General features: G+C 39.4%; 1 protein-coding gene across 1 annotated transcript in view; it reads right to left on the bottom strand.

Moving 5' to 3' along the window:
- Positions 1 to 19,698, bottom strand: part of LOC124797926 (unconventional myosin-Ie-like) — a 365,871-nt gene extending 346,173 nt beyond the window's left edge. Inside the window, exons 1-3 of the mRNA XM_047261058.1 lie at positions 19,541 to 19,698; positions 19,002 to 19,127; positions 18,684 to 18,773 (exon numbers count right to left, since the gene is read on the bottom strand). Coding sequence (XP_047117014.1) covers positions 18,684 to 18,773; positions 19,002 to 19,127; positions 19,541 to 19,543 — 219 coding nt within the window. The 5' untranslated portion in view covers positions 19,544 to 19,698. The remainder of the gene's footprint in view (positions 1 to 18,683; positions 18,774 to 19,001; positions 19,128 to 19,540) is intronic.
- Between the last annotated feature and the right edge of the window lie 4,245 nt (positions 19,699 to 23,943).

Below are 23,943 nucleotides of genomic sequence, written 5' to 3'. Positions count from 1 at the left end.
GATGTCTCATGGCGAGTGATGCAAAATGCCTAATAACAGCACTGCCTTGTTCTATACTATTAACTCATCATATTTCCAATGACTATAATATTTTGTCACAATGCTTTCCTATTTTTCAATATTTCCAGGACAGTAAGTGATCTTGCAAAGGCAGGGAGGGACCGTGGGTGGAGTTGGTTGTAGGCTTCACTTAAATCTCTGCGTGAGCATTATTATCCATCTTCAGGGTGGCTACTCAAACTTGGAAAAGAAAAAAAGATTTCCTGAGGATTCCAGGTGTCAGGAGGAAGATGGTGTCAAGAATGTCAAGAAGCTCCTGACAAAAAAATGGTGAGTGCCATGGGAAAAGGGGGGGGGGGGCTTTGCAGGTGGCAGAATACCATAACAATGACGATTTTTCTTGCCTCTCAGTGGAGCTATACACCAGTCATAAGCCGTGTTTAACAGCAGTTTTTAAACATCAATAATTTATATATGATAATATTCATATAATTAATATGCTCTGAAGTAATAAGTATTTTAAAAAATTTTGATTCATAGAACTCAATAAAATTCAATTTCAATGCTAAGTTAAAAACACAGAATTCCCTAAGATTTTATGAAATTCTATGAGATTTCACTGATTTTTCCAGGTAAAATATAATTCGCTGAGAATTCCAGGTTTTCAGGAAGAATTGCCACCCTGGTCTTGTGTAATGACCATTGCTGGGTGCACTCTCGGCCTGTAGCTGCAGGGGATTCCACACAAAACTTATACTGACAATCTTTGTCCTTATTGATGAGATTCTTGAGGACTTTTATTTCTACAGATTCATTTACTAGACTTTCCCAATAATTGCCAGCTCAGCACAGTAATTTGGGTTTTCTAAATGTCAAACGTGTGTTCTGTGTTCCCCACGACGTTTCAAGATACAGTGCTGTATTTGACCAATATATTGGTGGTCAAACTCAAGTAAGATGCTATATATTCCTGATACGTGAAGTCTCAGTGGATCCTGCACAAAGCTGAGAATATCTTTTGTCTTTGGTGGTGGCTGGAAGACAATTTTAGTGTTGCAGTTTACAAACAGCACCATGATCTTGGCTGAGAGTGGCCCCATATAGGGAAGAAAAGTGAGCTTATGGGCTGCTACATCTTTCCTTTCTTTAACATCCCTCTAATCTGGACTTCTCTGTATCCATTTCAATAGAACACTTCCTTCAGGTGTTGTAGCTCAGCTGGGAAGCTGCTTTTTCACAGATGTCACACGCCCTATGTACCAGAATGGTTATCACTGAATGCCTCTCACATGATGGTGCCAACTCACTGCTGTGCTGAGCCAACAGCTGTTGGCAAACATAATAAAGAATCTATAGAAATAAATAATGATTCATGAGAACCAAATGAAGTTTGTTAACTACACTTGGTGTGGAGTCCCGCAATAGCAGCTACAGGCCTAGAGAACACTCAGCAGAGCCCAAAATATGAGTTGGATCCAGAATGTTGGAGCAGAAATCCAAGCAATGCCTCCCACCCTCCTCCCCAACCACACAAGACACTGGTACTCACAGTAATGTGTAGGGGATAGCTGTCCATGTGTATAAATATAAGGACTTCTGCAAAATCTCGAAAATTTGCCAAAAGATGATGATTATGACATTAGTTACAACAGTGTCACCTAGCTGGAAATGCCCAAGAGCTTATGACCAGTAGTATACATTGGGAAAATTCCCATTGACACATAATAGTAATATGTTTGTGTAATATGTTAATTTAAAACTATTACTCACGGAGAAAGAAGGGAAGGAATTCTAGGTACAGCCTTTCGTTAAGAATCATCCTCATGTTCACTTTGAATTATTTGAAAAGCAGCATAGTACTCACAATTTGGATTAAGAAATGACCAAGTCCTTATAAACACGATTTCCTATTTCAGCCACAGATCAAAGAAAGTACCATCATCACAAAAAAGATCAAGCTGTTGACCTTGAAGTGGTTTCAGAAACAATGCCATTAACAGTTTTAAAAATAAATAAATGTTTAATGCTAAAGTGGAGACAAAGCTGAAAAGTGACTCTTCAGTTGCAAACTTCAAATTCAATGCCAGGAAGCACAAAAACCAAAACACATTTTTCATGAAAATTTCAAGAAGAAAATGGGCACAGAAAGGAGCAAATATAATTAAAATTAAGTTCACTATGTACTGCCAAATAACAAACAAATTATGGATGTTTTCAGGTCTTAAACCACTTCAAGAATTCTGGTGACCACAAGTTCTTAAGATTCAAAATAAAACTGTACGCCAAGCTAGAAAGTACTATATTCATTATGTAAAAATACAGTTTCAATTAATAAAAAATTATGTTTAAAGGAAGTAGATAAGTAAACAGTTATGCAGAATGAGGAAATTGTAGAAATGGTGTTTTAACGAGCATCACACTGGAAACAGCTAGAGGGAGCAAAGAGGAGCAAACGAAAAGTTTATATGCCTATCACCATCTCAACTGTGCAGTGAGTCGTTACCTTTACTATTTCCATTATTTGTAACAGAAGTCAGATAGAAGTACCTGAACTACACAGTAGTACTCATAGAAGTATAAAGAGGGGACTGTAAGTGAGCAATTGAGAACATCTGCCACCTGCTTTACCTACTACTGAGCCCTTGTGAACCTTACATTTCACAACCTTACAAATTGTTACACTAATGCATTTGTACGAGTTTATCAATTCCAACTGTGAGTCATCAATATTATAGTAGTAGGATAATACGAGGGTAATCCCAAAAGTAAGATCTCCCATTTTTTTTATAAATACATAGACCTGTTTATTTCTACAATGGTTTACATCAGTTTACAGCTTGAACATTTAGCTATTTTTTGACATAATCACCATTTCTGTCGATCCATTTTTGTACACGCTGTGGCAGTTTTTGTATGCCCATGTCATACCAGCTCGCCGCCATGCTGTTCAGGAAGTTATGAACCTCTTCTTTCACCTCATCATTGGAGCTGAATTGCTTTCTGGCCAAATGTTCTTTTAACCTAGGGAACAGGTGATAACCACTGGGTGCCAAATCAGGACTATAGGGTGGGTGGGTGATTATGTTCCACTAAAACTGTTGCAGGAGAGCAATGGTTTACCGAACAATGTGTGGGAGAGCGTTGTCATGGAGAATGTGTATGCCCTTGCTGAACATTCCTCTTCTCTGGTTTTGAATTGCCTGTTTGAGTTTTTGCAGAGTCTCAGACTACCTGTCAGCATTAATTGTGGTCCCAGCGAGTCAGCTCCGACGCCGAGGTGAAAGAAGAGGTTCATAATTTCTGAACAGCACGGTGGCGAGCTGGTATGACATGGGCATACAAAAACTGCCACAGCATCTACAAAAATGCATTGACAGGAATGGTAATAATATCGAAAAATAGCTAAATGTTCAAGCTGTAAACTGATGTAAACCATTGTAGAAATAAACAGGTCTATGTACTTATAAAAAAATAGGAGACCTTACTTTTGGGATTACCCTTGTCTGTGTTGTCATTTTGTGAAGCACAAAATTTTAGATTTATTAACATTTAAAGTAAACTGCCAATTTTTGCACCATTTTGAAATCCCATCAAGATCCAACTGAATATTTTTGCAGGTTTTTTTTTCAGGTAGCATTTCATTAGAGATAACTGATAACTGCATAATGTGCGGAAAGTCTGATGTTGTTGTTAATGTTATCGGCAAAATAATTAACAGTCAGGGTCTCAATACACTTCCTTGGGGCACACCTTAAGTTACTTCTACATATGCCGATGACTCTCCATCCAAGATAACAGCTGCATCCTTCCTATGAAGAAATCCTCAATCCAGTTACAAATTTCACTTGATACTCCATACTATCATACTTTCGATAATAAGTGTAGGTGTGGTACTGAGTCAAATGCTTCCTGGAAATCAAGAAATACTGCAGCTACTTGACTGCCTTCATCCATGGCTTTCAGGACGTCAAGTGAGAAAAGTTATAAAACAAGTAACAAATATCAGTTACAATTCTGAAAGTGGTTTATAGACTACAAGAGAGTTTTGACTCCACTACAAAAAATCTTTGCTGACACCATTTAAGAACCAAGTAATAGAATCTACACAAGTTAGTTTGTAGGAGAAGATACAGAAGACTGGAACTTCTATTCGACACCATCCAAAGGGTGAAACATTCAGAATTTATAAAGAAGTTTGGCATGGAGATCCCATTTCAGGTAAACCATTTCCTGAACACTTGGAAGGGTTCTAAAAATCACTAAACTGGGGTGAAGAAGGAATACATGCAAACATATCTTATCTGAACTGCAGATGACATTGTTTTGTTTGCTTCAGATATGGAAGAGCTTTGACAAAGGATGGAGAAACTGACCAACCAAAGCACATATGATAGTACACCTGAAAGATTAATTATAACAAAAAAAACTATGTACCATCAGTATGCCAATAGGAGAATGACAAAGATTGATCATGAAGTTTTAGTAACAGTCAAGAAATTTATATACTTTGGAAAGCTGAAACCAGCAAGTGGATAGAAATAAGGAGGAGGCTAAATATGGGCTGGAGTTCACTTGGAAAGCTGAATACAGAAGAAATGACAGTCTACAACCTGTGTATACTGACACTATTGGAAGTTATGGCTGGTAGGTAGTTTGCTTGGGGGTTAAAGGGCTAAACAGTGAGGTCATCAGCCTCTCGGTCCAGACGTAATTGATCTGGAGTTAATGACATCAACCAGTAGCTTGTTCGGATGAAGAAAGCTCACAGGAGCTTTAAATATGTACAAATCAGGCCGGTACGCAGGTCACAGCAGACAAGGGGTTTCCCATAGCTCTTGTGTAGTGAGAGAAACCCCACATGCATCCAACCACCACCAATCTGGTTAAGGCCAAACACCGTAACAGAGCAAAGAATGATTTCTATGTGGGATAGGGCTAAACATGTAATGGACATCAGCTGGAGCATCACTAATAAAAACGAGATGAGAGGAATGTGTAAGGCAGGGATGGGTGTACCCAGGGCCTCATACACAGTAGGAGCAATCCCATCCATAGCCATTTCACTCTTCATCCATTAAAATCTAGTGTTAAAGAGCACCCACTATTCAACAGTGAGCTAACCCTAAAATGGAAATTAGGTTGTGGCAGAAAGAGATGCAAACTGCATCTGAAAGTGACTACAACAGAGTAAAAGTCTTGAAAGATGCAGCAGGAGACACAAACAACTCAACCACTCCACCCTCAACCCAAAGGTAGTTTAGAACTCACACAGGATAATAAAAACCACTGTCTTGGGGAAAATAGAGAACCAGGTCAACAGCTTGTGTATCGTCTCTCAATATTAGAGGCATTGTTGTTGCTGTGGTCTTCAGTCCTGAGACTGGTTTGATGCAGCTCTCCATGATACTCTATCATGTGCAAGCTTCTTCATCTCCCAGTACCTACTGCAACCTACATCCTTCTGTATCTGTTTAGTGTATTCATCTCTTGATCCCCCTCTAAGATTTTTACCCTCCACGCTGCCCTCCAATACTAAATTGGTGATCCCTTGATGCCTCAGAACACGTCCTATCAACCGACCCCTTCTTCTAGTCAAGTTGTGCCACAAACTTCTCTTCTCTCCAATCCTATTCAATATCTCCTCATTAGTTATATGATCTACCCATCTAACCTTCAGCATTTTTCTGTAGCACCACATTTTGTCCAAACTAGTTATCGTCCATGTTTCACTTCCATACATGGCTACACTCCATACAAATACTTTCAGAAACGACTTCCTGACACTTAAATCTATACTCGATGTTAACAAATTTATCTTCTTCAGAAACGATATTAAAGGCAAACAATACAAAAGAACACGCTTAGCATGGAGGGCCAGAAGGAGGGGGTATTAAACCAGAATGTCCTATGTCTGCAACACTCCACTATCACAATGTTTGACTGGCTCATTACACAAAGTAAAAGTAAAAGTATAAGTTAGTCTGGTATGATCAATGTGGAGGTGGCACAGGATGGTGGATTCCCTCCAAGATGAATGGACAGATAAGCATCATGAGCAGTTGTTTCCTAAATAGTGAGAAGTTTATTTGAGACAACAGTAGCCCACTACATGCTGTTCCACCTCTGAGTGAGCAAAGGCCTTATTTGCATCTGAAAATCTGTAACTGTGATCATCAAAGTGGATGTGTGATGAGTAATCACTTCTCTATCCAAACAGTCTGAAAGTTCATTCCCTGGGATACCCACATGACCTAGGGCCCAGAGAAAGACAACTGAGCAGGCAGTATAATTAAGGTTAGAGAGAAGTTAATGAATAGCAGATATCACAGGGCTGAGAGAATAACAGTCATCAATGGTCTGGAGGTTGCTCACAGCATCACTGCAAATTAAAACTTGGTTAACTCTGTTAACAAAATGAAAGGTTCTGTCAAGGCTACCAGCTCTATCATAAAAGAACTACATGTTCCAGGCAACAAATGTTGTCCCTAACTGACAGAAGATGTAAAATGATATCCTGTCCTATCTATGGCTTTAGAATCATCAGAGTAAATGATGGCAACACCCTGGTATTCTTGGAGAACTGAAAGGAGCACATGCCGTAAGGTCATGGAGTTGACTAACTTTAGGACTATGGAATAAATCAGTCCTAATTTGTGGCCTGGGTACCAACCAAAACGGTTTATGCAGGAAAACTCAGGGAGCACATTCCAAGCAAATTAAGAGGTGGGGCTGGCAGAAGGCTACACCACACATTCCAACTGGTAATCCCACCTTAGAGCAGGTGTCAGGGGTCAATACTCCTCACTTACAAAATGAACGTGATACACTGGATGATGAGAAAATTGTCGATGGCGATCGTGTATGTGATCAACAGCTGATACCATCTGAACTGAAGATCAACAGATGGTTTCGTAGGAAGTGAAGAGGGAAGATATCTGCTTCAGGGAGGAGACTGTCTATGAGACTAGTCCGGAAGGAAGCAATGGCCAGTCAGATGCTACAATGATTTACTTAGTATAACAATTTCAAAGTTAAAAGTGCCACCCAGCCATAAAACTGGCAAACACAATCCAGTCAGGACAAGACCAGGGTGTGGTAAATACAGAGAAGAATAGGAAAATCTGCACCTCAAGAGGTGTGGACAAGAAAACAGAAGTTTCTAAGCTTCTGCGTACATCTAGACTTTAGATGACCAATATGGGGCATTCAAGTCTTTTTTTAAGGAAAAGGCTCAAAACATGGAACTGTGTAACAACATCCAAACTCCGGGTGCCCAAGTTGAGTTCTGGATCAGGAAGGACCATGGTGCAATGACAGGAATGTACGATCCATCCACACTTTTATTGTACCCACGAAGCCACCGAACAGTGCAGGAAAACACAGAAGTACATTCTAAGTAGGTTAATACGGGGAGGTACTTTGAGTACCTCTACCTGATCCCCCAGCCACCTTTCCTGCTCCACTTGCAAATGGTGTGTGGGAACAATAATTGTTAGTTAGCCTCTGCATTAGCTCTAATTTCTTAAATTTTCTTGTCATGGACATTTTATGAGATGTATATGGGAGGAAGTGATATGTTGGCCAACTCTTCCCAGAAAGTGCTCTCTCAAAATTTCAACAGCAGACCTCTCTGCGACACCCAACGCCTCTCTTGTAGTGTCTGCCACTGGCATTTGTAATCATTGTGTGGACTAAACAACTTGTGACAAAACATGCTGCTCTTTGTTGGAAATTTTCTCTCTCTTCTATCTGTTAAGGATCTCATATTGATGAACAGTACTAAAAAATCTGTTAAACAAGTGCCTTGTAAGCCAGTTCCTTAGTGGATACGTTACATTTCCTTAAGATTCTTCCTATGAATCTCAGTCTGGCATCTGCTTTTCGTACTGTTTGTTTTATGCGGTCATTCCACTTAAGATCACTCTCGATAATAATTCCCTGATATTTTATGGTAGATATTATTTCCATCAGTTTGTCAGCAATAGTGAAATTAAACAGTAGAGGCTTTCTTTTCCTATGTGTGCACAAATGTTACATTTATTTATGTCCATGGTCAACTGCCAGAGGAGGCACCATTCATCAATCCTCTACATGTCATTCTGCAAATCGATACTGTCTTCTGGAATTGCTAGACAACCCTATCCTCTGCAAACAGTTTTAAGGAGCTTCCGACACTTTCTACTAGATCACTTACATACATTGTAAACAGTAATGGTCCTATCATGCTTCCTAGGGATACTCCGGAAATTACCTTTACATCTGTAAATTTTGTTCCTTAAGGGTATACGGAATGAGTTTTTCGATGAAAAAACCGATTTTTGGGTAAATGCATTTTCAAAAAAATTAGTCTCTCCCGTTTAATACCATGTATAAAATATTTAGGATGACATGAATAGAACTATTTTAAATAATTTTTTAAAATAATTTCAACACACGATGTTCCGCACCTTGCATATGAGACGCGAAATATACCTGATATAGACAGCCTTGCCAGAGATATAATTGAGCACAAGAGAGTTAGCTTTTCCATTGGCTACACTGCTAGACAGTTGACAATAGATTCTGCACCATTTGCATTGTTTCCTTTGTGAGTACATCCATGTAATTGTTGTGAAAGTCGTATGTGGAGAAGTCATTGAGTTTTCTTTCCTTCAACATGCCAAGACCTAGTCTGAAGGTATTTAGAAAGCGTGTACATTCACGCAAGAAAGTAAAGTGTACTAAAAATTCATCTGATTCATCTTCATCAGTATCTGATGTCCCAGTAGTGACTAACCTCAACACTGGTAGTGATACATTGAGTGATGCTGCTGCCACTACACCGGAAAGTGCTTCAAGAAGAAACCTAGCTGGAATTGAAGAAGAATACAAGAAACTAAATGCTGGGACTACAAAATATGAGGTAATTAACGTCTCTTTATTATCAGACGTTTTGGAGAACAACGTGTGCTGCAAACAATGTGGAAAATGTGGTGTTTCATTGAAAACAAACTTACATGTAGGACTTGCTTGTGAATTAGAGTTGATGTGCAGTTATTGCAAACACAGTGTTACTCTCCTCAATTCCTCACATGTTACTGCAGATACAGGTAAACTATACGATATAAACATTAGACTGGTTTATGGATTACGGTGTATAGGAAAGGGCAGGGCTGCAGGTGCCATGTTGTGTGGTGTGATGAACCTCCCTCCTCCACCTTCAAAATTTAACAAACACATAATTGCAATAGGCTCTGCTGTAGAGGATGTGGCACAGGAAAACATGAAAGATGCTGTTGAGGAAGCAGTTGTTGAAAATAATAATAGCAGAGACTTGTCCATAGCTTTTGATGGAAGCTGGCAGAAGAGAGGCCACACATCTCTGAATGGTGTAGTAACAGCTACAAGTGTGGACACTGGTAAGGTAGTTGATGTGGTAATACTTTCCAAGCATTGCAGATGCAAGGAGAAAATGAAAAATAAACATGAAGAGGAGTGCATGGCAAATTACTATGGGTCAAGTGGTGGTATGGAAGTTGCTGGTGTAAGAAGTATTTATCAACGCTCAGTAAAATGGTACAACGTTAGATACATAAATTATCTTGGAGATGGTGACTCAAAGACTTTCAAAGAAATTGAGGAAGTGAGACGCTACGGTAACGATGTGAAAATTTCCAAACTGGAGTGTGTTGGCCATGTTCAGAAAAGGATGGGATCAAGACTTCGACAGCTCAAGGCTAGCATGAAAGGCAAGAAACTGAGTGATGGGAAAACTTTAGATGGGAAAAATAGACTGACAGATGCTACAATATATCATATTCAGAAGTGCTATGGTCTAGCAATAAGACAGAATACAGCAGATGCAGAATTAATGAGAAGAGCAGTCTGGGCTCTGTTGTTTCATACAGCTTCAAACAATGAGAATCCCCAACATGGGCTATGACCAAAAGGAGACGATAGTTGGTGCAAGTACAACAGAGGCAAGGTAACTAAGAAACAATACAATCACCCTCATCACCTGCCACCTGCCATAATGGATGAAATAAAACCAATATTCCGAGACCTCGCAGATATTAGTCTACTAAAGAAATGTCTTCATGGCCGGACTCAAAATCCAAATGAGTTTGTGAACCATGTGATATGGAATAGACTACCTAAAACTGTGTTTGTGGGTATAAACACACTTCACTTTGGCGTTTATGATGCTGTTTCATAATTCAATCAGGGCAATATAACAAAGTGCAAAGTTCTGCAGAAGTTGGGGCTCTGTGTAGGACTACGAACTGCCGCAGCTATGCTTTGTTTGGACAAGTAACGGCTCAGGTCTTCAGATAATGCCATAAAAGTATATTCAAAGATGGCTAGACAGCATAGCAGAGCCATCAAGAGGAAGCTGTTGGCCGATTCTGATGATGATACAGGCTATGGAGTAGACTTGTACTGAAGTAAAAACTTTGAAGCTAATTTCCCTTAACTTTAGTTTTTTTGTGTATAAGGTACATTTTCTCAGGGCCTATTTATAGTAGAAAGATGAAATTTTCTGTAGTTGTTCCTCAAGACCTTCTAATATATCTCAATTAAAAGATATGTGGAATTATTTTGTATTAATGGATGTAAATTTTAAAATACTTGTTAAAATGTATAACTTTTTTTAACATTTACAAAAAATAAAATATCTGAAAAACTACACATTATTTTTTCAAAATTAATAATTCAGCATAAAAGCAGAACATATCTCTGCGTTCTGTGGAAAAATCAAGAGTATCGTCCAAATAACAAATGAGAAAATGTTCCTAACTTTTAGCTCAATTTAACATTGTAAGCATAGGGCGTTCCGTATACCCTTAAAAGCTGTGTGCTGAGTTGTGTAGCAAGGAAGTCTCGAATCCAGTCACAAATCTGGTTTGATACTTGATAAGCTCACATTTTTTCACTAAACTGCAATACAAGACATGTCAAGGAACAAGGCATCAACCTGAGCACCACTGCCTACTGCACTACAGATTTTACGGAGGGACAGACCAAGCTGAGTTTTACAAGATCTCTGTTTGCGGAATCCACATTGATTTTTATACAGGAGATTTTCATTCTCCAAACACATCATAACATGTGAGCACAAATCATGTTAGATAATTATAGGCATCTGTTCTACAACCATTCTTGAAAACAGGAATTACCTGTGCTTTTTTCTAGTTGCTAGGTATGCCTCACTGCTTCAGTGATTTATGACAAACTGCTGCTAGAAGGGGAGCAATTTCTTTCATATAACCGCTGTAGAATCTTACAGGTATCTCATCTGGTCCAGTCAGCTTTCTACTACCAAGCGATTACGGTTGCTTTTCTATTCCCTGATCAGTTGTCTCAATATCTGCCACGGGAAAGGATCTAAGCATTGGTACATCAGACGGCATCCTTGAACTAGAATTTTGCTATGGCTTACAGAGTGGGAGCTATACCAAACATGAAAATCATTGACATACAGTGTGAGGGTTACCAGTGGCCTGACAGATGTCACTAGCCCATTGAGGGTTATGAGGAAGAGTGTGACACACCGCATGGAGCACTGGGGGATGGAGTTCCATTGGATCTGCGGACAGCTGAGTAAAGTACCAACTCTAACCCACAACAATTGGTGGGGTACAAAGTGACAAATAAAAATCTCTGAGGGAGCCTCAAACGCCCAATCATGGCGGGTAAGTAAAATGTTATGCCAAGCAGTGATATATGACTTAAACAGGTCAAAAAAACTGATGAGGTGTTGGTGTTTCAAAAAAAGGCTCTTGGATTGCCATTTTCAATCCAACCAGATGGTCAACTGTGGATCATACCTCCCAGATACCACACTGATAGGGTGGCAAAAGACCACGAGATTCAAGAACCTAGCATAATCTGCAAGCAACCATCATTTCATGTAGTTTGCAGAGCATGTTGGTGAGGCTAATTTGTTGTTAGCTGCCAACACAAGTTGGGGTTTTTTTATATCTTAAGTTTTGGGACAATGATACTATGTAGCCCCTGCAAAGGGAAGACACCTTTGAGCCAAATGTGACTGAAAACTCTGGACAGATTTATGCAGCCTCTTAGTAATATCCAGATGGTGGAGTATCTGATTATGAACTGACTCAGGGCCTGGGACTGTTTTATGGGGCAAGGAAACAGCCTGATGCAGCTCCCAGTGAGTTAGAAACGTTCATTATATAATTCAACTTGGTGATGGGGATGGGGAGGAGGGGGGAGTCAATGTCTTCAAATCATCATTTCTAAATTAGAAAGATACATGACCATGAAGAGGACCCTAATGCCATTGCAAAATTGGTCATACGGTGTTCAGCAAAGACCAATAAATCAGTACAAAGCCCACTCTGAAGGACAAGATGCAAACAGCTGTTGATCTTTGGTGGCACAGAAGACCAAGGAGCTTGGCTCATATGTAGTAGGAAGAGGCACACATTCCCAAGGAGAAGCCACAGCACTTCCAGCATGCTTTTTACTGTGCTTAATTAGACAGAAAGCCTTAGTGGAGAGTCACATGTCACTTAACGCATTAAGGGCCATACAGTGATCCTGAACAGCTGTTGCAAAATCTTTAGTCCACCTTGATACTGACCAGCTGGAACGTGCCTGTAGGAAGAGGAACAGCAATTTCGGATGATTGCATTGGAGACACATCCGACAACCTCAATGAGACAATCTTGGCAGAGAGGTGGTGAAACTGGTATCAGATGTATATAACTGCCAGTTGGCTCTTTGAAGAGCCCATAGTGGTAATTCATCAGTCGGATGGTGACAAGGAAGTGACAAGATCATCAGGCAGTGGTCACTGTCACAAAGATCATCAAGGAGTGACCAATGTAGCAAAGCCACATGACTGGTGGAAGAGTTCATATGGTCCATAGCCGAAAAGATGCCACGGGTGGCACTGAAGAGGGAAGGAGTACAGTCGCTGAGAAGACACAGGTTGGCTTTCAAAAGAATTTGGTTGATCAGAAGGCGTCTATCAGATGAAGTGCTACTTCCCCACAGGGGGTGATGTACACCGAAATACCCAAGTGCAACAAATGTTACAAATGTTGATTGCTGGAATAGTTTGCACTTGCACTAGTTTCCAACATGATATGAAGTGGAATTTGCTCATGGTATCTGTGCAAACAAACATACAGACCCCTCCAGTTGCCCACTCAAGCCAGTATGACTCACAGATTTTACTGTAACTACAAAGCCTTGGGGAATAGTCTCTAGTGAAGTGAGTTTCTTGGAGTGCAATACAGACAGCAGCATTACAGGAAATCAGCTGTCACAGTTCCAGCAGGTGGCAGCAGTATACATTATAGTTTCAATGGATCATCACATCGATGGTGTCCCAGTTAGGTGTGAAGGGGCCACAAGGACAGGTCACCCTATGGAAGTGAAATAATGGTCTATGGAAAGATGCATGCTGAACATAACAAGAAGTGACAGGAAAATAAACACATGGATAAGAGAAAACACATTTTAAGGACATGATACTGATTTATGAAACTGAAATGAAGATGGTTCAGGGAACAATGAAGATGGTTCATGGAACATAGCAAGATTGAATGATGTGAGATAGATTAAAGAGATTCTGTGATGAATTCCTCATTATAGGAAAAGACCTGGAAACTACCTAATGGAAGAAAGATTGATGACATAAAGAAGCAAAAAAGACAATCTGGCATGCTGAAGACTGTAACATACAGAGAACCCGTTCAGTGATTTCTATGAAGTGTACACAAAAGATAGCATGTCCATACAAGAGTCCACAAACACCACAGAAATCTACTCAAAATTATCTATTCTTTCACCAAAATGTGCAGTCTATTAAAAATAAAGTACATCAGCTTGAAGCTGAATTACAGTCTTTGAACGGCAAGGTGGTATGCGGTACTGGGAAATGGTTTGGGGACAAGAGTCCCCACTCCCAAAACTAGCATAATAATATCTGGAGACGTGAATGTAACACAGGTGTTGAAGGTGAAATTACTAATAATTTGCTAAACATTTTGAATACACATTTGGCACAAATGGTAAAACCTGCTACTAGGCTATCAGAAAGTTCAGCATCAGTCTCAGACCACTTACTTATAGATAATGAAAGGCAGAACTGGTTCTGATAATTACAATCAGATAATAAAGCTAAAGACAAGCTTGGTAAAACTGACAAAAATGCAGACCTACAAAGAGAACTTAAATTACATATTTTTTCTACAGCATTGGCAATCACACCTGTCATGAGGTGTATATGGAAAACATTGTAGATTCTAAGATCTCTGAATTCTGTTCACCATTTAAATTCATTTCTGAGGAGACATTTACAAAAATAGGTGGATAACTGCAGGTATTAGAAAGACCTCATGCGCACTTAAATTTCTCAGTTCTTTACAAAAGCATAACACTAATAACAGTTCCCAGATTGCTGTCACATATATGAAAAGAATACATATAACCACAATGCTTACCACAAAGTCAACAACAAAATTATATATAATGCAAAAAATAAAAGCAAAGTAGTAAAGGCTGTCACAAAATATGGAACTGGGAAAGGTACACAATTACAAGACACACAAACCAAAAATGTAAGCAGAATAATACAAAATTCTCAGGAATTAGCAAATTTTGTTAATGATGAGCTCTCTGGTATTACAGAGAAGTTGCAACAAAATTCTTAATAAATCACTTGCAGCACCCACAATGAGTTACACAGCAAATACAGTGATGTTTCTCACAAATCAAAAGAGAACACAGAAATTAAAAATTGGACAAGGTTCCAGTCCATGTCCTGAAGGCATGCACAGACATCATACAAGCCACATTAACAAACATAATAAATTAGTCCTTTAGTTCAGGTATTTTTCCCCAGGATACCTAAAGCACATACGAGTTGTGCCCTTAGTAAAGAAAGGTAATACAGAGAGTTTAGAAAACTACAGGCCATATTTGCTACTGTCTGCATTCTCAAAGATAATCGAATCGATTACAAACAACAGACTAATGAGTTGCACGAATGAATACAATCTTTTTAGTGAAGCACAGTTTGGTTTCAAAAGTGGGAGAAGTACAATATCAGCCATCACAAACTTCCCAAAAGTGGCACTTGAAGCTGTTAACAAAGATGACTGTGTTACACGCATATTCGTAGACTTGTCCAAGGCTTTTGACCCTGTTGACCATAAAATATTACTTAACAAGCGAGAAGTGCTAGGTGTACGAGGAAAGGCAAACAAGTGGTTAAAATCTCATCCAGAAAACAGGGTGAAAAGGTAGAAATAGTTGTCTGCTTATGGTAAATTTTTAGGACAACAAATTCAGACAAAAATGTAAAAATAGGTACCTCTCAGGATACTGTATTGAGTCCAATTTTGATCTTGACAATATATTAGTGACTTTCCAAACAGTAAAAGGTAATTGATAAAACACCAGTGCTATTATAAGAGAAAGCAAGAGTGTTTACAACTGGGCAGTACGTAATACCACAAACATAAGGAAAAGAAAAAGTATGCACTTCAGCATAAAGAGAGAAAACAACTGTCAAATTAAATGTAGATAGATCTCCAGACTGTGCAGCACACACCTAGTTCTTAGGGATGAATATTAATTGTCACCTAATGTGAAATTAACACAGATACCGCAAAAAAATTTAAAAAAAATAATAAAAATAGCACTAAGTGATGAAGAAAATTGTGAAATACTTGCCATTTTTTTTGAAAAACTACTAAACTGTCCACAACCAACAGAATCCCTCCCAACATCCAACACCAAAGCCCTGCAACAAAAAGATTCTACACTGCCAACGGAAGAAGAATTATCAAACACATAAAGAAACTCAAAAATAACAAAGCCTCTGGGGAGGATGAAATTGTAGCCAAATTTCTCAAAAGTCTAGGGCCTAATTCAAGAAAGTAGTAAGAATTATTTGAACTATATGGGTCACCAAAGAAATCCCAGAAGATTGGACGTGTGCCTTAATACACCTATTACATAAAAAAGGGACAAACATGACGTGAATAATTACAGAGGAATTTCTCTATTCCCTGTCACATGTAAGATATTATCAGCTTGTATTCTTGAAGGAGCATAACAACTGCTAGGAATCAAAATCTCAGATTTCCAAGCTGGTTTCAAGCCAAACAGACCATGCTCAGAGCAAATTTTAAACCTAATTTAATTAATCACAAGAATAAGGAAGATGCGAGGCAAGCCTACAGTACATGTCTTTGTCAACTTCAAAAAGGCATATGACTCAATCCACAGACACACACTATTTAGGATTCTTAAAGAAAAAGGATTGGATCAGAAAATACAGAAAATCATTCAGCAGACATTAACAAATACAACATCCAAAGTGGAATTTATGGGAAAACTTTCAAAACCATCCGAGATAAAAATTGTGAGTGGATAAGGTGATGGGTTATCGCCTTTGTTGTTCAATGCAGTTCTAGACAGAATCATGGAAGAATGGGAAAAGAAACTTGAAGAAAATTGCTGGAAACCAATTCCATTAGGAAACAAAAAATAAATAAATAAACAAATAACCTACGAATCCCCTACTTAGCCTTTGCGGACGATCTCACAATAATGGCAGAATCTTGTGAGATGGCTATAAAACAGATAGAAACTCTAAAAGAATGTGCAGAGAAAGTTGGCCTGCAGATATAATTTGAAAAAATAGTGTTTATAACAACAAATTTAGAAATTTTCAAATTACACACCAAATATGGAGAAATCAACAAATATCACACTTTAAATATCTAGGATAAATTATCTCTGAAAAATATGCACAAGAAGAAAGAATACAGAAAGCTCATAAAAGTTTAGGATTGGTGCAAAACCTCTACAATAAAAAATGCTTATCTTTAAACACTTAAATTAGACATTACAAAACAGTAATTAAACCATCAATGTTATATGCCAGTGAAACCTTGACACTAAACAGGAAAACTGATAAAGAAAATCTAAAGAAAGAAGGAAGAAAAATAATTAGGAAAATTTTGGGACCGAGATGGACCGAGAATGAATATAGACTGCAGAAAATGTCCAAAATTAAAGAATATTCTAACATGGAGATAGACATGAGGAAAAGACGTCTTAAATTCTATGGCCACATAATGAGGCTTCCCGAACACAGACTAACTTCTGTAAAATACATAGATTGCCTCACTAATGGAGGAGAATGGATCCAAAATGTTAAAAAATAGTTGCAATTAGCCTAAATTATCAAAGAAGAAATTGACGTAAGGAACAATTTTCGAGTAAAAGTAGAAAAATGGGAGGTTAAATCAGAGACAAAAGCACGAAGAACTGGAACAAAATGGAATGAAGAAAGAAGAGCTAAATTCTTGCAAACAATGAAAAACTGGTGCACAAATAAAAAGAACCAGAAGAACAAGGACAAAAAATGGACCATTTTTACTTAGCGCCTTCACTCTGGGAGCTTTGCGACTAATAATAATAATAATAATAATAATAATATGTTATCAGCACATTATGCTCCAAGGGTTCTAGTACAAGTCTATAAAAGCCATTTTCTTGTAGTGACATACTATCGCTACACACACTCAATTCTTAACTATGGGTTCCTTTTCTGGGGATTGTAGGCAAAAACCATGGACTTAGTCTTAAATTTCAAGTAAGGGCAATAAGAAAAATAAGTAGCCTAGCTGTAGTAGTTGTGCTCATTGTACACACACACACACACACACACACACACACACACACACGAAGACACTGCCACATGTACCCATCCCAGACCCAAAATGAAGGAACTCTGGTCAACCTCATGTTCTCGCGACAAATACTACACTTCACAATCTCAGCAACCAGTCAAAATAACTGGAGGAATCTAATAACGGACACGTCCTCCCCATCTCCGACCACAACATAACACTGTTATATTCATCATTATATCCATACCTAAAACCAGAAGCCACACATAAAGTAAATGTCTTATGGCACCACAAACAGCAAACCAATAACACCTAACGAAAATGCCAAACACATTAACAAAAAAAATTGATTAATAGCTCACTGGAAAAACTTCCAAACCTTACGTCACAAGCTACAAACACTGCCAAGGACTCCACACACACCATACCAAGGCTCAAATGAATCCAACACAAAAAAGAAACACACACATGCACACCCACACTGGAGGGCACCAACAAACACAACAAGACAACACCTACAAACACAACCAACTCAAACTCCCCGCTGTAATGATGTCACACAACACAATATCCTTAGGGTCACAGCTGACGGGTGGAATCAGACGCTTCCATTGACCTCCAATCTGTTGTGCAAATCAAGGAAAATGTTACTATGTCTTTCACTAATAGTTCTATACATTCATGGATCAGTCCTTTGGACATACGTTTACCAAGGAAAAACAAGACTCAAACAGCATTTTCTATCAGGGAATAAAGTAGCACAATAAACTGCCCAAGGAGATGGATAAAATTACTAAAATACACCTGTCTGAAAAGGCAGACGAAACATCATTTCAGCCAAATGCCGGGTGCATGTGCCATCTTGCTTGAACGACAATTAACCAACTCAAAGTGTTTATTATTATTATTATTATTATTATTATTATTACTATTATTATTACTATTCTTACAGAAATAACTTTCCTACAACTAAGTTTACAAAGGTAATTTGTGCACAATGTGTTGTTTAAACATCATACTTACTGCTCCCTGATACATCTCTATTTCTTTCTCTCCAAAATATGGCATCTGTTTGAATGGATTAACTGATACAAGAACTGGGCCAATACATGTCTTGAGAAAATTAAGGAGCATACAGGTATATATTTAAAAAAAAACACTGAAAAGCAATATCCTACAACAGACAATATCAAATTTCAAAAACTGAAAGGATGAATTGTCTACCACAATGCAAAAAAAAAAGGTGATAAGAAAGAAGCAGAGAGTCATTTAATCTCTTTCTCACTTTGTGAGATGGGCACAATAAATATGAACTTCAGTAACTTGTACCAAAAAGGATACAAAGATGTAATCATCCATATAACGTTTCTTCAGGTTTTCCACAATAGAATCTTCTGTAATTTTCGGCAGTAACACCATATCATCCACTCCTGAAAGCTTAACATTGTGGGACTGCCAGTGATAAACCTGTGAGCAAATGGTTGTGTTTTCCATTAACCTGATGTACACTAGTACAAGCTCTATGCTTTCTATACATTTCCTTAGGCTAATCATCTGACTGTAAATGTCACATAATGGTATCAAATTTTCACTTACAAAGCTACGTAAATAGAAATATAAGCAACTATTCTGGTAAACTTCTGTCCTGGTCACAAAAGGGGATTTTACCGTAAACGTTAAAGAACTGACAAATTACAAAATGTTTTTTGTTACTCGTAGTCACTTCTTGATAATCGTTATCTGGGCCAATATGTGAAGCTGTAGTGTAAACACCGGCTTTTTATTTCAATAACATTTTTAGGAAACAATGCTTCTTGTTTGTTATGAACCTACACCAACTATACTAACGTCAAATGAGTTAATCTGATAGTGACACTCACCATTCTGCCTAGTTAGGAGGTGTCTGTTCCAGGAATTTATTTATTTGTTACTTTTAATTTTACTTTACAGGTACAGGAAAATGAATGCATTCCACATTGCTTGTGTTATCAGTTCATATCTGTCAAGTGTCAACAACAAACACCACCCATCCTGTATCTTCTTTGGCAATCGCGAAGTTCTTCTGTGAATTTAAAGGAGATATCTTCACTGTTCGAAGTGCATGTTGTGCCGATGAGGATCCCTACAACGTAACACGCTAAATAAAGGAAGTGGATCTGAGTCATGCATCTGAATCACTTCTCACATGAGCAGCAAAAAGGGTTATTGAGAGAAGCTGAGATCGAAAAACCCGACAGAATTGGTATGCAACAGATGTTTCTTCTTACATCTGTATGTTGAGCGCAGTATTTGTAATGTCCTGGCGAACAGTACATAGCGCACACTGCACCGTGGCAAAACAAATAAATTATTAACTAAGCTTATGAAATAAATATATATGTCTTCTTTTCTCGTCCCTGCCTCTCGATTAAATGTCGTAACCAATACGATAAAGATTTCCGGACTGGAAAATACGATGGACATATCGCTGCAAACATGTGTTTCACATTAAACAGTTGTTGGCATCAGTGACTTTTACTTCTCGGACGTCATCTCTCTAATTTATACTGTTTGACAAACCTAGACCAATAAATTTACAATCACATAAGAAGTATCGTAATCAACAATATCGCGTCAAATATGACTGCGCCCAAAAAAGCTGGCAATTTTTTTTTTTATAACGCCAGTGCACCTTTCCCACACCGAAAAGTATTATTGCAACTCGAAAGAAGTTCAATTTGATATGGGAATACAAGCTTTCTCGTTGAATATCATTGATGAAATCTTCCCGTGTTATCAGCCGAGTCGAGGCGTCGTGTTGTTGCAACATTTCGACGAGTTTGTGGCAGCCATGCTAAAATTAGAGTAAGGTAGAACTGCACTTCACAGCCGGGAGAAAGCGAGCAGTGGTAGGTATCAATCGGCGTGCGCACTTCTAGGCTAGATTTCGGCAAAAGTGTGGCGCGCATGGGGCGAGGAGACAAGGAGTGCGAGCTGAGCCTGAGTGCGAGACTCCGGTAAGTCTGATTCTGCTAGCCGCGGACGACGTGTGTCGAGTTTTACGCGAACTCCGCACCAACGGGCACAGGAAGATAATTTGGCGTCGTTCGTTTCGTTTTCTCGTGTCCGTGGAAGACACGGTGCCCCGTGGGTCGAACAGGAAGCCATGAGTCCATTGTTTTCCCGCTGTCGAGCAACTGCTAGTAGCATTTGAAAGTGTACATCCTCCTGGACCAGTATTCGAGCCCTGCGACGTGCAGTAAGAATGAACTATTTGTGCTAATGCTTTTACCGTCGCCACACATCGCGTGCGCATTGACTATTACAAATGGAACTCATTTGTCGTTTGACTGTGTGTTCATTTGTGACTACTAAATGTACATTTTAGGAAGCAGGCTCTTTTCAGTTCACGTCACCACCGTCGCCACAGCGTTCTTTCCAAACGTAGTGCATGGATGCTGCAGTGAAGCCGACTCATTGCATAACTGAATTATAAGCAGCGACCTCCACATATTCCCATTTGATTGGTGACCCTCAAGTGATCTGAGCGCACAAGCTTCTAATGTGGAGCCAGACCAGATGTGGTCTATAGGCTAACATGTGATGTGACCAACTCTCAGTGGTATGAAAGATGCAGAACCGAGAGTTGACAAACACTTATGTCCTTAAGTACAAACTGTGCTTAGTTGGTGTGTGCTTTGCTCGTAAACTTTTCTAGTGTTTCCTTTTGTGTTCCTTATAGCCGCTGACATTAGGTCTGGCGAACATTATCTTACGAACAAACAGTTCTGTAGTTGCTGATAGTCACAAGTAGACACTATTTGGAACATCGAATTTTTCTTTGTATGTGTTGTGTTACTTTTAGTTTGCATTTTCCCCAACCTTGGACGAGAACTCTGTCAGAAACAAAATGGCGACCACAGAGGAAATGCAAAAGATAATAGACAAGTTGCTGGCTTGAAACCAGAGGCTGGAGAACAACCCACAGGCACATCCCGCACACATGGACTCTGCCTACCCGTAGTTAACTGAAAAAAAGCTTCAGAGGATAAAGCACCACCACACTGACACCCTCTGTTATGGAGGGCCAATAAGCCTAGGATGGGTGTCAGTTAAGCTGCCGCCCTTTTGGCCTCATGATCTATTTGTGTGGTTCAGCCAAGGGGAGGCGGTTTTTTTTAAGCAGCAATATCACCTGCAACCTCACCAAATTCGATTACATTGTGAGTCAGCTTGACCAAGACTACGTGCCCAAAGTGTATCTACTGATAGAGGTCTCATACAGACTGTTGAAGGAGGAATTAATCTGATGGATTTCATTGTCACGAGAACAAAGGGTTTGTTAGCTTCTGTGACAAGAGGAATGCAAAGAAAGCAGGTCCTCTCATTTCATACACAATTTGTGGAGCCTCTTGCAGTCTGACATACTTCCAGAATCAGTTTGCTATCTGGGTTTGCAGCTTCCCATCTCAAGTGCAAGTGCCATGCAGGCAGAAACACAGCTGAACACTATTGTAGTTCCGACTGAGCAGACGCATGACATGCTAGCAACTACAGCTAATACTGCAGCCATTGAAACCTACAATGCTGTGGCCTTGGCATCAGCTGTCACTCTGCAGTAACACAAGCCCAGAGGGCTTGCCGGCGTTGGTACCAAACTCCAGAATCTGACCACCCAGGTGGCGGCACTAATCATACAGCTCGACTAGTTGTCAAACTCACAGCCAGAGGGCAGCAGACACTATAGCAGCAGCAGAGCCAGCTACTGGCAGTTCTACTCACACAAGTAGCAGTGAAGTACTGGTCATTCTAGAGATACTCTGCAGACATCATAATAGCTGTTGAATGGGATTTGTTGGTGCCATGTCCACTATGACAATGATGCACCAAATGTCAACTGCAATCATGCTGAGACACACCCAGCTGAAGTGCTATATCAAAGTGTCTCCTAACAGTTGCATGGGCTCCAGAGTGAAGTATCTTATTGAAACAGGTTCTGACCTGTCAACATCCTGCGCTGCTGCCCACTCACCACTGACCAGTCCCAAGTGCTGCCATTGTGCTTACACTGACATCACTATGAGGCAAGCAATCCCCAAAATCCATCACACAAGCTAGCTGCAGGCTGCACTTTCTCGCAGCTTCCAAGCCCTGCTCTCCAAAGGGGGGCGGGGAGAGGGGGGAGGCGGGGGGGGGGGGGGAGGAGGGGAGTTCTGTGTGGCAATCATACCTCAGGAATGCAGGAAGAGCAGACCTGCAATTCACAACCAGCACAAAACTAGTGGTGCCTGGCATCTGCTGGCACATGCTGTCATTTACTGTTAGGCTAAATTTTTCCAATGGTGTAAAGTGCACAGGGCGAGAAGACGAGGTCTGCAAGCCGAGCAATGGCACCATGCAGATCTCATCTCTTAATATGATTCTGCTAGTCATGGACCATGGAGGTTCAGTTTAACACTATGTTTTTGTTTTCACGTGTCCACCAAAGACATGGCACCTTGCAGGTTAGACAGGAGATCATTCGTTTCCGCCATAAGTCCACTTTTTACCATGGTGCTCATAAGAACGAAGAGTCTAAACCCTCATGGACCACTATTCGAGGCCTGTGATGTCCAACAGTAGTGAACTATTTCTGCTAACAGTTTTTACCGTAGCCGTGCAGTCGCAACTGCATTCACATTTACAAATCGAACTCATTTGTCTGTTGGCTGTGTACTGATTTGTAATGAATAAATTCACTTTTTTTGCAAACAGACCCTTTCTCTTTTCACGTCACCATACTCCTCCCTGTACATAGTATGTGGGTGTGTCAGTAAAGCTGACTCTTCAGATAATTGTACTGTAAATGACAATCTCCTCTTATTCCTGCTTCAGGTTTCCTACTCATCATCTTCAGTTTATTTCCAAATTTTGACATATTAACATATTTGATAGCTTGTTACTTGCCAGAAATGTACTCATGACAGGCAGTTGTACAGTTTGCGAAATTATAAGAACAGTGTCTTTCACAGTGCCACAATTCCCATGTACCATTGAAACTTTACATTGCAAAAAAGGAAAAGGAGTACACAGAAATCCAAAATATGTATGCAGTGCAATGCCCATTTTATAATCCAGGAACAGAGAATGATGGCAACACTCCAAGTGGTGTGGCAGGAAACTTTGAATACAGGAAAATATATCACTAAAATCTATATTTTTACTTCCAGATGTTGGATTTAGGTAACAACATTTTTCATCTGTGTGTCCCATAGTCTAGTAGTAAAGTGTGTGCCTCGAAACTGAGAGGTCTTTGTAACTTTCA

Source organism: Schistocerca piceifrons, chromosome 5 (assembly GCF_021461385.2).
Source record: "Schistocerca piceifrons isolate TAMUIC-IGC-003096 chromosome 5, iqSchPice1.1, whole genome shotgun sequence".
Lineage (NCBI taxonomy): Eukaryota > Metazoa > Arthropoda > Insecta > Orthoptera > Acrididae > Schistocerca > Schistocerca piceifrons.
Note: the sequence above shows the minus strand (reverse complement) of the source record. Positions and strands in the feature narration are given on the sequence as shown.